The 16,948-nt window shown below is 44.2% G+C and overlaps 4 protein-coding genes across 5 annotated transcripts in view; all 4 read right to left on the bottom strand.

The window, feature by feature from the left end:
- PXK (PX domain containing serine/threonine kinase like) overlaps positions 1–5,543 on the bottom strand; it is a 33,745-nt gene extending 28,202 nt beyond the window's left edge. Inside the window, exon 1 of one of the 2 annotated variants that reach the window (XM_058845014.1) lies at positions 5,305–5,543. In XM_058845014.1, coding sequence (XP_058700997.1) covers positions 5,305–5,406 — 102 coding nt within the window. In that variant the 5' untranslated portion in view covers positions 5,407–5,543. The remainder of the gene's footprint in view (positions 1–5,304) is intronic. The other variant, XM_058845013.1, reaches the window with a different exon arrangement.
- Positions 5,544–7,935: 2,392 nt separating this feature from the next.
- On the bottom strand, positions 7,936–8,510 carry HTD2 (hydroxyacyl-thioester dehydratase type 2). The gene has a single exon (XM_058844713.1). The coding sequence runs from the start codon at positions 8,508–8,510 to the stop codon at positions 7,983–7,985; it is 528 nt and encodes a 175-aa protein (XP_058700696.1). The 3' UTR covers positions 7,936–7,982.
- Positions 7,936–11,144, bottom strand: RPP14 (ribonuclease P/MRP subunit p14). Its single transcript, XM_058844714.1, has 5 exons — positions 11,020–11,144; positions 10,746–10,830; positions 9,895–9,971; positions 9,224–9,302; positions 7,936–8,589 (listed from the first exon to the last, which is right to left on the bottom strand). The coding sequence occupies exons 1-5, from the start codon at positions 11,088–11,090 to the stop codon at positions 8,533–8,535; spliced, it is 369 nt and encodes a 122-aa protein (XP_058700697.1). The 5' UTR covers positions 11,091–11,144; the 3' UTR covers positions 7,936–8,532.
- Positions 11,145–12,464: 1,320 nt separating this feature from the next.
- PRKAR2A (protein kinase cAMP-dependent type II regulatory subunit alpha) overlaps positions 12,465–16,948 on the bottom strand; it is a 59,806-nt gene continuing 55,322 nt past the window's right edge. Inside the window, exon 11 of the mRNA XM_058844711.1 lies at positions 12,465–16,644. Within this exon, the coding sequence (XP_058700694.1) occupies positions 16,511–16,644 (134 nt within the window). The 3' untranslated portion in view covers positions 12,465–16,510. The remainder of the gene's footprint in view (positions 16,645–16,948) is intronic.

Here is a 16,948-nt window from a genome sequence, read left to right as displayed (position 1 = left end):
CGACAATATTGAGTAATACATTCTGTTTACCCAAGCAAATAGTCTCTAAATTTCCAGCTCAGGATAGTCAGTCCCTTTTTCCACAGATTTCTGCTTTACATCTGTTTAATCCAACAGGCTTGAAAAGCCAACCATTATAAAGATCCAGGTCACCTTCAGGTCACATCAACTAAAAGTTTGAAAGGGCTTTATTTTATAAGCATTAAAGAGAGGAAAGCCTAATTAAGCATGAATACAATCCCTGCTTAAATAGGCTGGATTGGAACAATTTCTAGTAAGAAGCTCTTTTAAATGTTTATTTAGAAAATCTCCCATGTGAAAAGTAGCAACAACATCAGGAGAGCTGCTCAGCCTCAGAGGCCTCTCTGTTACAGGACACAGCATTTATTTGCTATTGCACAACCTGCCATTAAGCCCATCTGAGGTAGGAGCAGCAGCAGTGGTTGGTGTTTCCCTACTTTCTAAACAATGCAGGTGTGTGTGTGTCTGTGTTGCACCATTCATACACATCCCTTCTGTAGTAATGAGTCAGCCATTCAATAAGTGAAAGCTATGAAGTAGGACAACTACAGGGAAAAATAGGACACACATTTACATGTAATGAAACTTAGTGAAGACGAAAAGCTTTGGAGATGAGAAATCACAGATATTCAGTGCTCTGCATCACTATGATCTTCACCAGAAAGGCAAATTACTCACTATTTTTCAGGAAATATTCAGTAGCCAACAAAAATATTCTAATTAGGGTTTACTAAAGTACAAAATGGAAGCTAATATTTTGACTACAATCTTCACAGGACCTACAAATGCAATAGTAACTTAGTAAGATCACCAGTGGAAGCCATAAGTTTGGAATATTTAAAATTAGGTGCAATGAAAGACCCATCTTTTATGAGCTCAGGCTGGAGGAGAGGTGAGAGGCAATCAAGCTTAAGTCCAGTGGAGGAACTGCATTTCTGAAACCTCAAACAAATGAACTATGACAGTTCCCTGTGTAAAAGTTCCATATCTAAAAGTAACTTCATGTTTCTTTTTGTGCAAAGTGAAGGCAGCCTTGAAAAGACTGAATTCCTTGTAAAGCAGATGTGCAAAATCTTTTACAAGCTTTTAAACTAAACCCTACAGTCCTAGAAATATGTGGCTCCATTTTTCTATTTGGAACAATATAGGAAAAATATAAATGTTTTTTCAACATTTTTCTACTCTAAGAGCCATGAGCATGAACATTCATCATTGCTTAAGGAAAAACTAAAAACTCTGAAAGATTGTTAGGAGTGGGATTTATTTCAGCTGTTCATTTCCAAATGCCTTTAAGACAACAATGTACTGTATCAAAGCTGGCTGTTTCACTACTTTGATTTCAAAATATGAAACACATGAAAAAGGAAAATCAATTCAGAAAATAATTAAGAAATATTCAGAAGAACATGTACAACTCACCAGTACTTTTACTGATGAAAACATTTGCAGGTACAGATGTGCAGTTCTTAATAAGGAAAATGTCTAGATTATGATGGAAAAAAATAGCATTCTATTTTAAGGCTTAGAAAGAAGCCACTATTAAGTAGTGAACACACAGATGAAATATTGCAATATGAGGCAAGTTTAACAGCCAAAATTTATTAAAGCTTTAGGGCTGAAATTGCCTCTGTTGTCAGAACACAACATTTGGCATCGAGACACTTGCAAATGGCTTAGTATATTGGATTTAATCCTGCTCTTATTGAAGTCAAGGAATACAACAGCAAGAAAACTTCATTTTCTACAAAAGAGCTGGTACACAGACCTACAAAGAGACTGACTCATGGCTATGGAAAGGTGCCTAACACACCCCTGGAAATTACAGCTATCCTCTCTCTGATGCAGTGCTAGTGATTGAAGCATAAAGAATGAGACAAAATGAAGCTGACTGGGCTTGCTCTTGTAATTTCAGATCTATTAGGTGAGATGCCACTGGAATGCACCTGCAGTATGTACTTTTTTGGCTTTCAAACTGAAAAGGACTCCATAAACACCACACTACAGAATTAATTGCATTTAAGTGGACATTCCAACAGAACTTAGACTGCTTGTAACACACTTAACTGGGGAAACAACTTTTGCAAACATAGAAAGGCATCATTTTCCTATTCCTATTATGACTGGAAATAAATACACAGAAAGAAAACCTCAGTGAACAATTTCTTTGTTGCAATGCAAAAAACATGGAGATTATGTTCCAGCTCAGATGTACTAAGTCCAGTAAGAACTTCTGAGCTCTTCTGACTTCAACGAAGCATGCTGAGCCTGTGAGCCTATCAGATATTTTTGCAGCTGGCTCCCTAACAACCCAAAAACCCATTTATAGGGGGTTGACATACTCTTACTATGAAAAACTGGAAATCCTCAAAAGTACATTTTCAATAGTAGCTTAATCCCTTCTTAGGTTTCTGGAGAATTCAAGTAAGAACGTAATAGTTTCAGGTTTTGTTTTCAGTTTTGTTTTTTTTTCAGTTTCACCTTCAGCTTCAGGAAACAGAAACTCAGCCTCTGCCAAGTACAGCCCTTGATTCAATGCTATGAAGTTTACACTTACCCAGTCTGTTGTACTAAATTTAAATTAAAAGAAACTGCTTAGAACAATACACAGGCAAAGTATTCATTAGACACAAGCTTTGGTCTTCTGTGTGATATTTCACCATGTCTACAGAGCTTTTCCTGAAATTCTTTACCTTTTCCTTAGCTGTTTTTTCAGACGACTGGCTATTTTCAGCACCAACAGAAGGTTTACATAATTACTAGCTCAGTTGCCATGTTAAGGTTGCACCTAAACTCAGCCTAAGCCATCTTCATGGGAATGCTTTTAGAAGCTATGATCTACAGGAAAAAAAATACAAACCCATGTTTAAAACAACTCTTGCAATGCTAAACAGCATTATAAAATCTTAATATATACTGCTGACAAAATTACAGAAAATTCTTTCATGGCTACCTTTGCTTTAGAACAGGCCTAGGTTCTCCAAACATTAGTTTGGGATAAAGGATTTTATAGATCTACATCTTCTGAAGATACCACTTTGAGATGAAATGAGGAACAAAACTAAAAAGCGTTCAGTTAATAATAATCTACTTTCTTCTAATTAAAATTTAATAAAATAAAATATAGTCTTCAGGCCCCACAAAAACACTTCAAGCCTTATCTCTTAGAGGGGCTTCATTTACACACCACTTCAGAGATAAATATTTATTTCTTCAGCTTATTTTAAATCAGGAAAGTTCAAATCAGGGACAGCATCACCCACCAATAAACACACTATTCAGACACCAGGGACACAAAATGAAGTATCCAAAATGACAGAATAGTCCACTTATATCAAATAAGAAACCAAGTCTCTGTTAATGGCTTCCTGTATTTTGTTAGCCCACACTGCCTCTATATAAACCATCTGTGCTACACACACTTCAAGCCATCTTTCAGCTATCAACAGGGCTTCTGCAGTAAAACAAACAATTACTAATAGATGTATCTTAGAGACAGATTTTAAATCAAAAGGCATGGTGCTCCAGCATTCTGTTATTAAGAAAAGATCAGAACAAAACAGTAGAGATTTTTTCTGCACACCCATTAGTAACAGAATACAGAGATGAAAGATGGGGGGGTGAGGGGGGCAACATTTGTTATCGCACTTCCTCAGACAAGATGACACAAGAAAAGAGTCTGGATTGAAAAAGTTCTTCCAAGTGACCATTCTGAAAGAATTTTGTGACTTTTTCTTTTCTAACCAGAATCATGCAAACCAAAGGAAAGAACACAAAACACTATTGTCATTTGCACTTACAAAAAAACATAATAAGGAAACAAGTTACCAATGAAACTCAATCTGGTCTACTAACTGGGGAGTATTAGGAGTTACACAACTTCTCACAGGACTTGGCACACCCATCCTTCAGCTATTGAAACAGGTAAAAGGCATCACATATGCCAGGAAATAAACCTCTCTAGTCTTACTTATAAGAAAAGGAGTTGCAACAATTGAGAGCCACAGCCTACAAGACTCACAAGATCTTCTAGACAATTCTTCATAGGTAACTTCTGTTCAGAGAAAGACTGGAACATCAGTAAATGTGAGTTCCTCAGACAAAAAACAAACCACTTCTTAGGTGTGAATTATTTATATGAAGAGTATTTAATAAGACAATCTGTTAATTAGTTGTATACCCCATGGTGAACCTATGGTTATTGTCATTCAGATTAAGGGTATGCAACAGATGCAAGGAACCAGGAAGCGATCCACAACGCAGGAATGAGAGCTGTGTAAGGCATATAAGGAAACCCTCTCTCCATTTAAAGCAAGCTTCCCACTAGAGTACCTGCTGCTGAGGTACTTCTGGCCTCCTCTCCAGCAACCCTGCTCTCAACTAAATGTCAGAGATGACAGCCTGATTCACACTACTGCTTGGTCATACCATAATGAAACCCAGTTTTTAAAGTGGAAAATAACTGCAAACAGGACATTATAGAACTTGGATTGTTACTGAATGCTCAAAGACAGTTCCTATGGAAGCACTGTGCATGTGTCCTAGGCATCCCAAAAGAACTAATCTGTGACACCCAAGTCACGGCAGGGCTTGTTCTGCTGAGTGCCCCCGCTCCCCACAGCAAAGGAGAGGGGCTGGGGCTGCGGGGTCTCTGCAGCTTCACCGCCTCCGCTCAGCAACTCGGCAGGACCCGGAGGCAAATGCAGCCCATTCACGTGTAACTTCATCACAGCCACCGAAACGCGGCAGCCAGAGCCCATCTCTGCTCCAAAGGCTGCAATACCCCGAGGAAAGCAGGAATTACAGTCTCTCACAGGGCCTCGCTCGGAGCGGACGCGAGACAGCGCGAACCCCGCAGCGGCCGCCCCCGCAGACCCCCGCCGGTCCTTGCCGGGGGTGCTGCCGCTGCCCCCGGGAACCCCGCGGACATAGAGGGGGCGAGGAAGCCGAACGACCCTCGGCTTCAGGCGGCGGCGGCACCGCCGCATCCCACCGAGGGGCTCCGGGCCGCTGCAACCCGCGCTGCGAGGTCGCGGCCCCGCTGCCTCCCGCAGCGCTTCCCCTCGCCCCCACCCAGCCCGCGGTGCCCCGGCGCACCTCCCGCCACCCCCGGCCCCGCTGCCGCGGGCTCAGCGCAGGCCCCCGCCCAGCCCCGCTCCCGCCGTGCCCCGGCCGGCCCCGCGGACCCCGAGCACCCCCCGCCGCCCCCCGTTACCGGCTCCCTCCGTTCCCTCCCCCGCCCCGGCCGCTCCCGCCTGCCCCCGCGGCCCGGCCTGCCCCGCTCACCGTGTGCGAGTGCAGGCTCTGGCTCGCCTCGATCTGCGCTGTCAGCGGCACCGTGTCGTCCAGCAGCACCTTGCCGGCCGGCGGCTTCTCCATGAAGGCCATAGCGGAGCTGGGAGCGGAGAACCGGCGCCGCCAACCCGCTTCCCGGGGCAGCTCCCGGCGCGGCCGCCGCTGTCAACACGGCAGCGCCGCCGCCGCCGCCGCGGGGCCTTAGCGCCGTCACCGCCCGCCGCCAGGGGGCGCCGCGGCCGCCGCTCCACGCGGGTCCCGCCCCGGGAGCGAGGGACACGGAGGGATGGGGGACACGGAGGGATGGGGGACACGGAGGGATGGGGGACACGGAGGGATGGGGGACACGGAGAGATGGGGGACACGGAGGGATGGGGGACACGGAGGGATGGGGGACACGGCCGGGATGGGGGACACGGAGGGATGGGGGACACGGAGGGATGGGGGACACGGCCGGGATGGGGGACACGGAGGGATGGGGGACACGGCCGGGATGGGGGACACGGAGAGATGGGGGACACGGAGGGATGGGGGACACGGAGGGATGGGGGACACGGCCGGGATGGGGGACACGGAGGGATGGGGGACACGGAGGGATGGGGGACACGGAGGGATGGGGGACACGGAGGGATGGGGACACGGAGGGATGGGGGACACGGCCGGGATGGGGGACACGGAGGGATGGGGGACACAAGGAGGCTCGTCTCCACGGGCAATAACGGGGAAAGGGGCTGGAGCAGAGGCCATGAGTGCAGGCGAGTCGCCCCGGCGCCCAAGTCTTCCGCGCCCGGTGCTCCCAGTGGCACCGACAGTGGCAGTAGCAGCTGCAGGCCCGGGGGGATCAGCCCCGAGGCACTGCTGCTCTTCCCAGACAGACCGGGAAAACTGTAAGGGCTAATACACTTGCTGCTCTTTACCTTTTGGGGTGTTTTGTATAATAGTAATAATCAGAATAGCCTGTATATGTTACTCAATTTCTAGAATTTAGGGTTTAGAGTTGATCCTTTGTGGGGTTTTGGTTTCTGGTTTGGTTGTCTTTCAAAACAGAGATTTAAATTTGTTAACGATTGAGTTCCTCAGCATGACTTTGACTGCACCAGCATAAGAAGCTTTCCATTTGAATACTACTTTGAGCTTGAGAACCTACAAGTTTGACACCTGTCTGCATTTCCTCTTTTTACACCATACACAGGAATTACTCTCACTTAGGGTGCTGTAAGACTGCAGAGCTGGAGTCGTACACCTGGAGCAGGTGTCATGAACAGCCTCATCTCTTTCTTGCAGTTCCATGATGAGAGGAAAATGGGCTGTGTTTCTGTGGTTCAGAAGCCAGGCTGGAGCAGTAACCCAAACTCCCCAAACTACTTCTGCAGTGACCCAGGAGATCGGGCACAGATCTGATTCCTTTTGTTAACAGGCCTTAACAAGACAACTTCCCACCTGGAGAAGCAGGTGAACAAGGAGCAGGGTAAGGAGGGGGCCTGCTTCGATGAAGTGCTTTGTCCAGCAAAAACCAGTGACAGGCAGTGACCCGAGGCAGAAGGAAAGGAAATGGGAAGTGAAACAGCTTCTACAGACAAGAGATAAGGAAACCTCTTCCTAATTACTGCTTCCAGGTTGCAAACAGGCCAAACTCCAAGCTTTGGAAAGAGAAGGCATGAGGTCAAACACCTGAAACATTACCCTTCTCTCTGCTCCAGTGTGACTTAACACCTGGGGTTAGAGTGCAGCACACTCAGGCAGTGCAGCTGTTTTACCAGTAGCGTTCATCACAGGGTGAGGAGAAACTCTCTTTTCATAGCAGACAACTTCTGAGGTTATTTGCAGTCAAGATAAGTTTCAAACACCTTTCTGCTGCAGAGGAGGGGATAACAGACGCTCTGCCATAAAGTCATATGAGCCACCAACTGGAGACCTTACTCCTGATGGCCTCAATCATTCCTGAAAAAAGTTTCTTAGTGTATAATAATCTTATGCCAGTACTAAAATAATTTAACTCAGATGATTTATTTATTAATTTGCCAGAAGTCTACACTACCAAGGTACTTTGAGTGGACAAAATCCATGTTCACACACTCAAGCAAGGAGAGAGAAGCCATATAGTCAGTGCTCAAATCATCTGCCCTTGCTTGTCTTGCCCTCAGGAGCAAGTACAAGTGTACTTACTGTACTTGTACTTACAGTACACACAACACATCTTCCAGTACCTGTGTCAGTACCTCCACTTCTGTTCCACTTTTAAACACAGCACTGTCCCCTCCCCTGGTGCTTGTTGGCAATACAGCTGCTTTGTACAGAAGGAACAAGTTTTAACTGAACTTGGCTGGCGAGGACTGTGATTTTACCAGAAAGAATAACCTCAGTGTGAGCCCCACCAGTCCAAGCTTCCCACTGTGGCAGCACAAAGGCTTGTCTAAATGTGCCACTTCGTCACAGCAAGTGCCTAGTTCTGTTGGTTTCACCTTGGCAGTGAAACCCATCACAGTGAAAAAAGGAAAAGCTCTACTTTTAATGCAGCTTTAGTAAGGTTAAATTTGTGCACTTTCAGACATTTTGAAAGATTTTTGTTGCAAATTTACTGGTTTAAGTGATGTCACATAAAAAGAGAGTCAAAACCAAGTGTACATTGGTTCTGGCCTTTATACTGAAGTTGCACATGATGAACAGCCCTAACTCTCTGGCACCATGACTTTCACCATTCCTTCCATTACAGTTTTTCCACTTTCTCTGACCTGACATGATACAGAAATGTGTGCAACAGAACCCTTCAGTCGTTTCACTTCCGCTGCAGCTGTGACTTCTTCACCAACATACAAAGGAGCTGGAAAACGAATCTCCTGGGAAAGAAATATACATCCTTGACCAGGCATTTTTGTACCCAGAACTGCAGAAATAAGTCCATTGATCAGAACTCCATGGACAACAGTTCTCCCAAACCTAGACTTCTTTGCAAACTCTTCATTTAAATGCAAAGGATTTGTGTCCCCTGTTAAACAAGAAAAAGTAACTACATCATTCTGTGTAAAAGCCTTGCTAAGTTCAGCTTTGTCTCCAACTTTTACGTGTAAATTCTGAAATATGGGATGTCCAAGCAGTGAGTTGATAAACGTTGGCTTTGTCAAGGCTCTTTGTTGGAAAATCCCTCCAGAAATTCCACGCCTGAAGGGCTGCAACATTTCCAGGAACTTCTCCGGCATGCAGCCGAACCAACAACTGCATTCAGTCCAAGACTAATTCTCTACTGTTGCCAGATAACGCAAGTAGAAATGGAGATGTCTAGTTTGGGGAAAGAAAAAACAGACAAGAAGTGAACAACTAAAGCCTTAAAAAAACCCATAATCGAATACTCTTAAAGTTGAAAATACTTCCATTTTCCTTTTACATGATAGATTAAAAATTCAGAGATATGCCTGAGCAGACTTTTGTCTAGCCATGGCTTCAAAAACAAAAAATTCTCAGAACTCACTTTATTAAACAGCATCCTCTGGAAAAAAATAAGGTCTGGAAGTGCATGTCCATATATTCATTGTTAAACAAAGTCAGTTGACAGTAATCATTAGAAAGGCAAAAAGTAGGGTAGGAGAAATAAAACCTGGACCAAGATGTGGGTTATGAACAACACTTGCCAGAAATTATTCTCTTGCAGATGCATTAATGACATCAAGACTTGTCACTGGACTGAAACCATAAAGTAATGAGACAGCCACTATTGTCACATTGTACAAGACTCATTTTAAGATGAGAACTGCTCAAACACAGCCCCACACACCTGCACTGAAAGGCACTTAATTCCCAAACCAAGGCATTTTTACATCTAGGCCATCTTTCTATAAAAAGGCTTAGGTAGCATGCCAAGCTTAGAGCCAGAGCTGACATCTGGGGGAAGGCACCCAGCTCCACAGGGCTTTACCTGCAGCACCCGGAAGGCACACCTCCTGTTCTGATAGAAGCCCAGTAAGGTTAGAGCACTCCACAGCTTGACAAGGCCACTAAATAAAAAGCAAACAAAATATATTAATAAAATTTGGGGGTTTCTGTTTTCTTGCAGCATAGACATCTCAAACAGAAAGCATGTTATGCAAAGAGTAATGAAACCTTAAGAGTTTAACAGCAGGTAATTTCACTAAAGAGTTCCAGTAACAAAACTATATCTTGAAGGATTATTGCAGTGGCTGCAGTCTCTTGTCTTTGACACAGAGAGATGTACTGCAACTTCAAGTTCACTTTACCAGCACTGTTCTTGTTCTCTGTGTGCATTTAAGCTCGTTCTTCACCTAAATCACTTGCAGTTGTCACCATTTAGAGTAACCGTTCTCATCTTTATTACAGAAAGACATTTAAAGTCACTACTTCAGTAATGCTCACTTCCTGTCTTAAAACCATTAAAATCACTCTGGTTTAAAGCGGGAATAATGTACTGATGCACAAAGTTACCAATACTCAGTAATTATTTTCTGCATGCTGTATGCAAATATCTGCAAGTTAGGCTTAATTCTTCAAAGGCCATTTTTAGTTTAAGAGTTCTATTTTCTTACGAAAAATACTTTCATGGCATGGAAGCATGTCCTGACTGCATCTTACCTGCTAATTACTCTTAATATGGCAGACAGAGTTTTTTCCTCATATGTTAAGACATCAACAGGCAAAGCTGCTCCAACCTATGAAAAAAAATGTTATTTAGTATCACCCTATATTCTTATCATGGTTTAGAAGCAACTGATTTCACCCCCATCATTAAAGGTGTTATAGTTACGCTCAAATCTTAGAGAAGTGTTTCAATTACAACACTGGATTTTAAACAGCACCCTTCTTCTCAGAGTTCTTTAGAAGCCACTTTTTTTTTTTCCACATTACAGCTAGAGAAACGTAGACCAAGAGGTGATGCGACCTGCTTAAAGTCAGCCAGCAACAGAGTAAACGGAGTGAAAACAGTACTGTGGACTTTCCCATCCACAAAGTTCCCTTCCCATAGTTCTCTTTTTAAAGCCTCTCTACAGCAAAAGCATCAATATTCTAAAAACAAGTACAAAGAATGGTTTGAGCTGGATGAACTTACAGGGTTCACCCAGTTCCAGCCCCGCTGCCATGCTCAGCGATACCTTCCACTAAACCAGGCTGCTCCAAGCCCGGTCCAACCTGAGCACTGCTAGGGATGGCTGAAGCCACTTGGCTACGGGCACTGAACTGAACCGCACAGCTTCACTGTGAGCAAGTCAGAACGGGGGCTGGCGAGCGGGTAACCGGCTACCGGAGGGTCAAACCCAGAACATTCACCCTGCCTGGCCTGCTCCTTCGGGCCCGCTCGGCCACCGCTCTGCAGCCAGAGCGGCTGTTCCAGGGGACAACAACCCGCTCCCGCAAGGTTCTCCCGGCCCAACCCGGAGCCGCCAGCCGAGGCCAGACCCCAATCCCGGTCCCGATGCTGGTCCCACCTCTCCGTGCAGCTCCCTCAGCGCTGTCACCACGAGCTGCTTGAACTGCGCGGCGTTGGGCCGGGCCCCGCCGTCGGCCAGCTCCCTGCGGGAAGGAGAGCGCAGAGGGTCAGGAGAGCTCAGTCGGAGGCTCAGGTTCGGGTTAGGGGGTTCGGGTTAGAGGGTTCGGGTTAGGGGGTTCGGGGGTTCGGGTTAGGGTGTTCGGGGGTTCGGGGGTCCCGGGGGTTCGGGTTAGGGGGTTCGGGGGTTCGGGGGTCCCGGGGGTGTCGCTCACAGGCGCACGCGCAGATAGTGATGCTCGGCCGCGCGCCGCAGCACGCGCCGCTCGAACGCGGCCTCCGCCATTCCCCGCCCCGCCGGGCCGCGCGCGCCGCCCACCCGCCCCTTCTACGGCGGCCGCGCGGGGTCGCTGTCGCCATGGCAACCGCGCGGCGCCTCCTGCGCGCCACCGGCACAGGCCCGGCCCGAGGGCCCTGCCCACGGAGGAGAGCGACAGCAGTGTTGGGAGTCTGAGACAAATCTCTGGGAAGCGACGGGCACAGAGCGTTCCCAAATGCTGCACGCAAGCTTTAGCTTCGCTAAGGCAAACGCGGAGCGCTGCACCACAAACGGGCTGTTGGAGACGGACACGCAGAGATGCTCCTCCGCTTGTATTCCAAGCAAATGTGTTAGTCCCGGTGCAGCTCCTGGTGAAGGTGGCGCCTGGCACCAGGTTACCAACACTGAGGAGACTCTGCTGCCCCTGCCTCGGTTTTGCAAGAACACACAGATGAAACAAATTTTAGAAGTGTGCAGAACGAGGCCGAGGCCTGTCTTTGCACCTTACCAGCCAACAGCTAATTAAGATGATAAAATAACACAACTTTAGTATCTTGCACCTGCTCTAAAGGTTGGCATGAAATATATCCTTACCACAGAAACAGCTGAAAGGATGGAAGTATGTTTTTGCTCCGCTGAAATAATTAAACATCCGCAAAAGAACTTCACAGAATCTTTCTTCTTTTATCAGGTTTATCCAGGAATTAGCATCGATCCCAGCACGGTAACACTGCAGTAGCCCAATGTGCATATTGTGCTTGACTTCAGGCAAGAGACACCTTTTGCCTGCACCTTCACACAGCTCAGTCTGTGCAAAGGTCCTGTATTATTCCAGGAGAGCTTTCTCATGCTTCTTACCACCGCAATCCACCCAAACTCCACTCCTGGGCTGACTTAGAAATGGTACATAAACTGCTGAACGTTCAGAAATAAAACTTCAGCAAAAGCAAATATGATTTCACATGTACCAAAGTAATTTTCAGATTGTTAGCTAGGTTAAAGAAAAGCAGTTTGCCACATAAAATTCAGTAGGCTAACAAGACATCTTCAGAAATAGTGTTTACCCTGGGAACTGAGAACCAATTATTGCCGTGCTCAATAAATCAGTTCCACAATAATTTGGCAGACTTATCGGAGCAGCCAGTTTTATTTGGACTAACAATACCTACAGAAGTTAGTATTATTTTTAAGATATTAGTAAAATTTCATCACCAAGCAGCAAAACTTGGAAGTCGGGTGCTGTATAAAATCTCTTTTTGTTACTGCAGTAGGGCAAGTGCTGCTCTCCATGAGGCTCTGGTAAGAGGAACTCACTTGTGCATTCCAAGTGTATCCAGGGAGCTGCTGTAAGGCTGTGGGTTGTGTCAGCTGCAGCGAGTCAATAACGAGCACACACAGGACTGTACAGGAAGGCTGGACACAACAGGTCAGTTTTTTATTAACCAAAAGTGAAGCTGAACCCCAGAGTGGTTTAACTTGTTAAAACCATATGTATATATGGCAGATATTTTTCTTTCATGTTCAACACTACAGTGCAAGAACCAAACTTTGCAGCTGTTCATCCTTTGAGAATCAAGTAGTAAAATGAATTAAAATAAGGGTCCCTCAATGAATCAATTTTTTTTAAAAAACAAAAACATTTAACTCAAAAGAACAGACCAATTTTAAGAACTGTCTTATTAAATTCTCCCAAGTGAAAGACCTTTAAAAGCACTTGGAGCCTTGAGGTAGCAACTTTATGCAGAATTTAATTCCCCTCCTGCCCCACAGAGGAAAATTAGTAGCGCATTATTAGCTCCAGCCAGCTAAGCTGCGTTGAGTGTCTCCTGTGAGGTGACTTTCTCTTGCCTCTTGAAATAGCAGTGTAGTGCTGCAGAGCGCCAGGAGGAAATCCACAGGGAAGGCCTCTTGAAATAAAATTTATGGTTTGAAAAAAGTTTAAATGATCAGCAACAACTGTAACAACAAAAATTACCTGAAGTGAAAAAACCCAACGTGTTTGTATTTTGGCAAGACTGGTTTACAAATACAAGAACAAGAGTCTGCTTTCAGCCAATGGAAAAGAAAGAATGGAAGTGACATTCAAAGGGGTTTCGGGGTCTTTTTGCCTTCTGTGCAAAATTGCACTTTGTTTTTAAAGTTTTATTTTAAAGTTTTAAGTTTTGCACTTCTGTTTCTAAGAAGAGAGCACTTCTGCTCTTTTTTGTTTTTACATTTTCAAACCTGTGCTGTGACATTAGACAGAAATACCAAGTGCCAGGATACTTAACCACTGAAAGCTCCTCTCACTGACTTCACAACAATCACAAGCAGGGAATCACAACATGAGATTTGTCTTCCTCTAAGCCTCGAAAACAGGATCCTCTGTGCCCACTTTGCTGCTGAGTTGTTTTATTAAAAGTAAATCTCTCTTTAGTGCCGATTTCAGGGACTCAGTAGCAGATTAACTGAACACTGAGCGGTAACAAAACACCTGGGCTTACCCTCTGCAACAAGCGCAATAAACAGAGTACAAAGGAACGAGCTGAGATGTAGGGATGGGGCAGATGGTCACAAACAGGTGCTGCAGTCGCTCCCTGAACTGGGTATCAGCACTTGCACATGGCCCAGTTTTGCTCTCTGCTGGTGCTCTAACCAGATTCCTGGCAATATTGAGTATCTTACTAAAGCTTCTTTCATTACCTTCATGCTCCAAAACTGTACAAACAGGTTGGTTAAACTAGACCAAACTAATCAGGCACACTGCACATTATAGTTCTTAAACAGATGAACCTTCTGAGCAGCTCATTCTCTTTCAGCTTAAAGTCAGCTGCCTCTCTACACCACAGAATGATGCTGCACAGACCCTGGATGCAGGATGGCATTGCCCAGTATGCCATTGCTCCAGGGAGCCCAGAGAAGAGTAAAACTTTAAAAGCTTGATTTTGTTCATACGGGATCCCAATCTTTTGATTTTATATGCTCATATTTTCATTTGACTTTTAGAAGCCATCAAATCCTGCCTTCCAGGCAGAAATATCTCAAGAATCTAACATCAGCCTTGCCTGGGTTTCAGTTAAGCTTTGGAACAACTGCCTGTGTTTGCCTGTGTTGAGGTTACAGTCCTGTCCTGCACAGAACCAAAGGCATTAAGAACCAGAATCCATCTGTAAGGCAGCCCAACCTGCCAGGCTCCTCTAGATAAATGAGAGGATATTCTGCCTGGGAGCAACAAAGGCCAGCTGGTGATTATTCACAGCAAGTTTCTCTTTAGCTCATATGACAGTTTAGGCAGCACAGAAACTCAGGCTGGCTCAGAGACCAGTTCATGTTTGGCTCACAGGACAGTCACAAGCTAGATTCAGAAACTCTCTTTGTCATGGAGCCCAAAGTATTTTAAAGTTATATCTGCTATCACTGCAAGGAACTGATGAGTGGGGTTTTTAATTTTTTTTTTCTTTTTTTTCTTTTTTTTTTTCTTTTTTTTTTTTTTTTTGTTGTTATTTTGGTTTGGATTTTGTTTGGTTTCTTAAATTCTGTGATGAAAACTATTATTTTTGTCTTTGGTGTTAAACCTTGGAAGCATGAGTGAAAAGTACCTGCTGCTTCTTTGTCTGTAATTTATGACAAAGAAACAGCCCAGGAAAGCAAGTGAAATGCACTGTTCTAAAATACATGCAGTTAGAACAGCCACTAGACATCACGACCAGGACTTTAATAATATGGAAACACCAAGTTCAGTGGTGTCCATTACAAATAATTTGCATTATATAAAAATATGACTGCAATTACAGTAACTGGACAACAGCCATTCAAATTCACCAACTTTCCATCTTACTCATATTGCAGGAAATGGGAGGAGCTCATCCACTATGGGGAAAAACTGTCCAGAAATCAACTTAAGAGTTGCTGCTAAGCATCTCGTGCCTTAGAGAAATGTCCACTGTGATAACTAAAAGCAGGAATTCAAGATTAGCATCCTTCCATTCTTGCTTACATGGCCATGAATAAAAATAACAAGTTCTGTTACACTAGTATTCACAATTAAAATTTTATAACCCCATAAAACACCAGTATGTTTTGCATAAGCTGTGGAAGAATGCAAATTCAAAGGGTCACTAGATTTATTACTTCCAAATTAAATGTCTTAATATATATATTCTGTTTGTACACAATAAAAATGTCCTTCTTATGGTCTGATTCTTATTTAGATAATACCCTGATAAAATCTCAGCCATATGCCAATTAAGGTCCTTAAAGCTATAGAAACAGATTCTACCTAATAAATGCTGCAAATTTAACAGGTATTTTAGATAAACATCATTAGCTTAGTTATCACCTAAACCAAAAAGACTCCTCAAACACACCAACTGCGTAGTTAGCAAAGACATTTGCTTTACAAAGTCAAATGTTGCCAACTTTTGAAAAGTTTAGCAAATCAATGTGGTATTTGGAAGCATTCAAGTGTCTAATGAAGTTAAAATACTGTGAAATGTTAGGACTAGGGGAAGCTCCTGTAAACAAGTACAGAAGTAGTCTTCATTTAAATTACAAAACATTCACCTCCTTAAAAAGCTTTAAAACTGACCCAGTCAACAACTGCACCCTGGGAAATGTAGCAGTATAAAGGATCTCTGTAAGCAAGAGAAGGTCATATATTGTGATCTCACCACCATAAAATGTACTCAGTGTCAGGAAAAAGCATATTTGGGGAGATGACAATTATGACACTTTCAGGCCATTTGATCTGAACCACTGCACTTTGTTGGACAGCATAGAGTAAACCAATTTTCTTTGCTGCTCAGAAAACACTTAAAATATGTTTTCTGCATCTGGTTGCTAAGCAGACTCTCCCATGTCCCCAGCTCGGTTTACTTGGTTTAAAGAGCTCTCTATATTTATTACCTGCTGCTTTCAGCAGGTGGACCAAAACTTCAGTGCCATCTTATTCATTGGATCCATTGATACTTTAACTTCAAACCCAGATGCTACAATTAAAAGCAAATTTGACATTGTGTAAGGAAAGCATCAGATGAAGGTAATCAGCCCATAAAAGGCTTGTATTCCACAGGCTGCCTCTGCAGAACAGGCAACCTCCCACTACAAAATCTGATGGGACAATTTATCCCAACAGTAACACCCAGAAGGAAGGAGGCTTCTATGTCTTGCACACTTTGGGTTTCGTATCAGGCACTTGAACTGTTGGACAGACGCCATTCTTAACCAAGTAAGTGAACATAGGGTTAGAATCATCTTTAATCTAGGTCTAATAATGAAGTATCAGCAGCAAAGTGGAGGCAGGGAGGAGTGAGCAATCCATCTGTGCTGAGACTTGTTTATGGTTTCTAAAATGCCCAAGAAAACAGCAGCAGTAACTGTTCCATAGTGTCCGTTGTCCTTGTGAGTTGTGGTGCTGATAGGAGGCTTTTCTGTGTCTTGAACTAAGAAGGCATTGAGGTACCCTGTGCCTAATTCCCTGGATCCATCAGGTCCATGCTAGAGCCAAACATTGCCACCAGTTGCTCCTCGTAATGTGTTATATTCCTCTTCATAATGTCCATGCAGGGTCCAAGCAACCTCTCAAATGCTTGCACATCCATGACTGTAATGGAACAGAGGTGAAAACAAGACCATTTGTCAAAAAGGACACCAAATACCAATCTGGTTTTTGAACTCAGAACCCAGACCTTCAGCTCAACCCACTTAGGGCTGAGGCTTCAAAAGAAACCACAGAAATCATAATTATTTGAAGAAACAAGACTAATGAAATACAAACCTCATCTCAAGGACAAATACAGAAGCCAAATACACCCCACAGTAGTATTAAAAGATGAGCTGAAGGCTATGTGTGACAAACAAGTACAGGCCACACACACAGAAAACAGAAAATCTGCTACAAGGAAGCA

The sequence above is a fragment of the Poecile atricapillus genome, chromosome 9 (assembly GCF_030490865.1).
Source record: "Poecile atricapillus isolate bPoeAtr1 chromosome 9, bPoeAtr1.hap1, whole genome shotgun sequence".
Taxonomy (NCBI): Eukaryota; Metazoa; Chordata; class Aves; order Passeriformes; family Paridae; genus Poecile; species Poecile atricapillus.
Note: the sequence above shows the minus strand (reverse complement) of the source record. Positions and strands in the feature narration are given on the sequence as shown.

What these genes read in the sequence shown, in the direction of transcription:
- HTD2 (XM_058844713.1), bottom strand. Translation starts at nt 8,510, where the DNA reads ATGCCGGAGAAGTTCCTGGAAATGTTGCAGCCCTTCAGGCGTGGAATT.
- RPP14 (XM_058844714.1), bottom strand. Translation starts at nt 11,090, where the DNA reads ATGGCGGAGGCCGCGTTCGAGCGGCGCGTGCTGCGGCGCGCGGCCGAG. An exon ending in CACTATCTGCGCGTGCGCCT is followed by an intron (nt 10,831 to 11,019) that starts GTGAGCGACACC and finishes TCCTTCCCGCAG; the next exon opens with GGAGCTGGCCGACGGCGGGG. An exon ending in ATATTAAGAGTAATTAGCAG is followed by an intron (nt 9,303 to 9,894) that starts GTAAGATGCAGT and finishes CTTTTTATTTAG; the next exon opens with TGGCCTTGTCAAGCTGTGGA.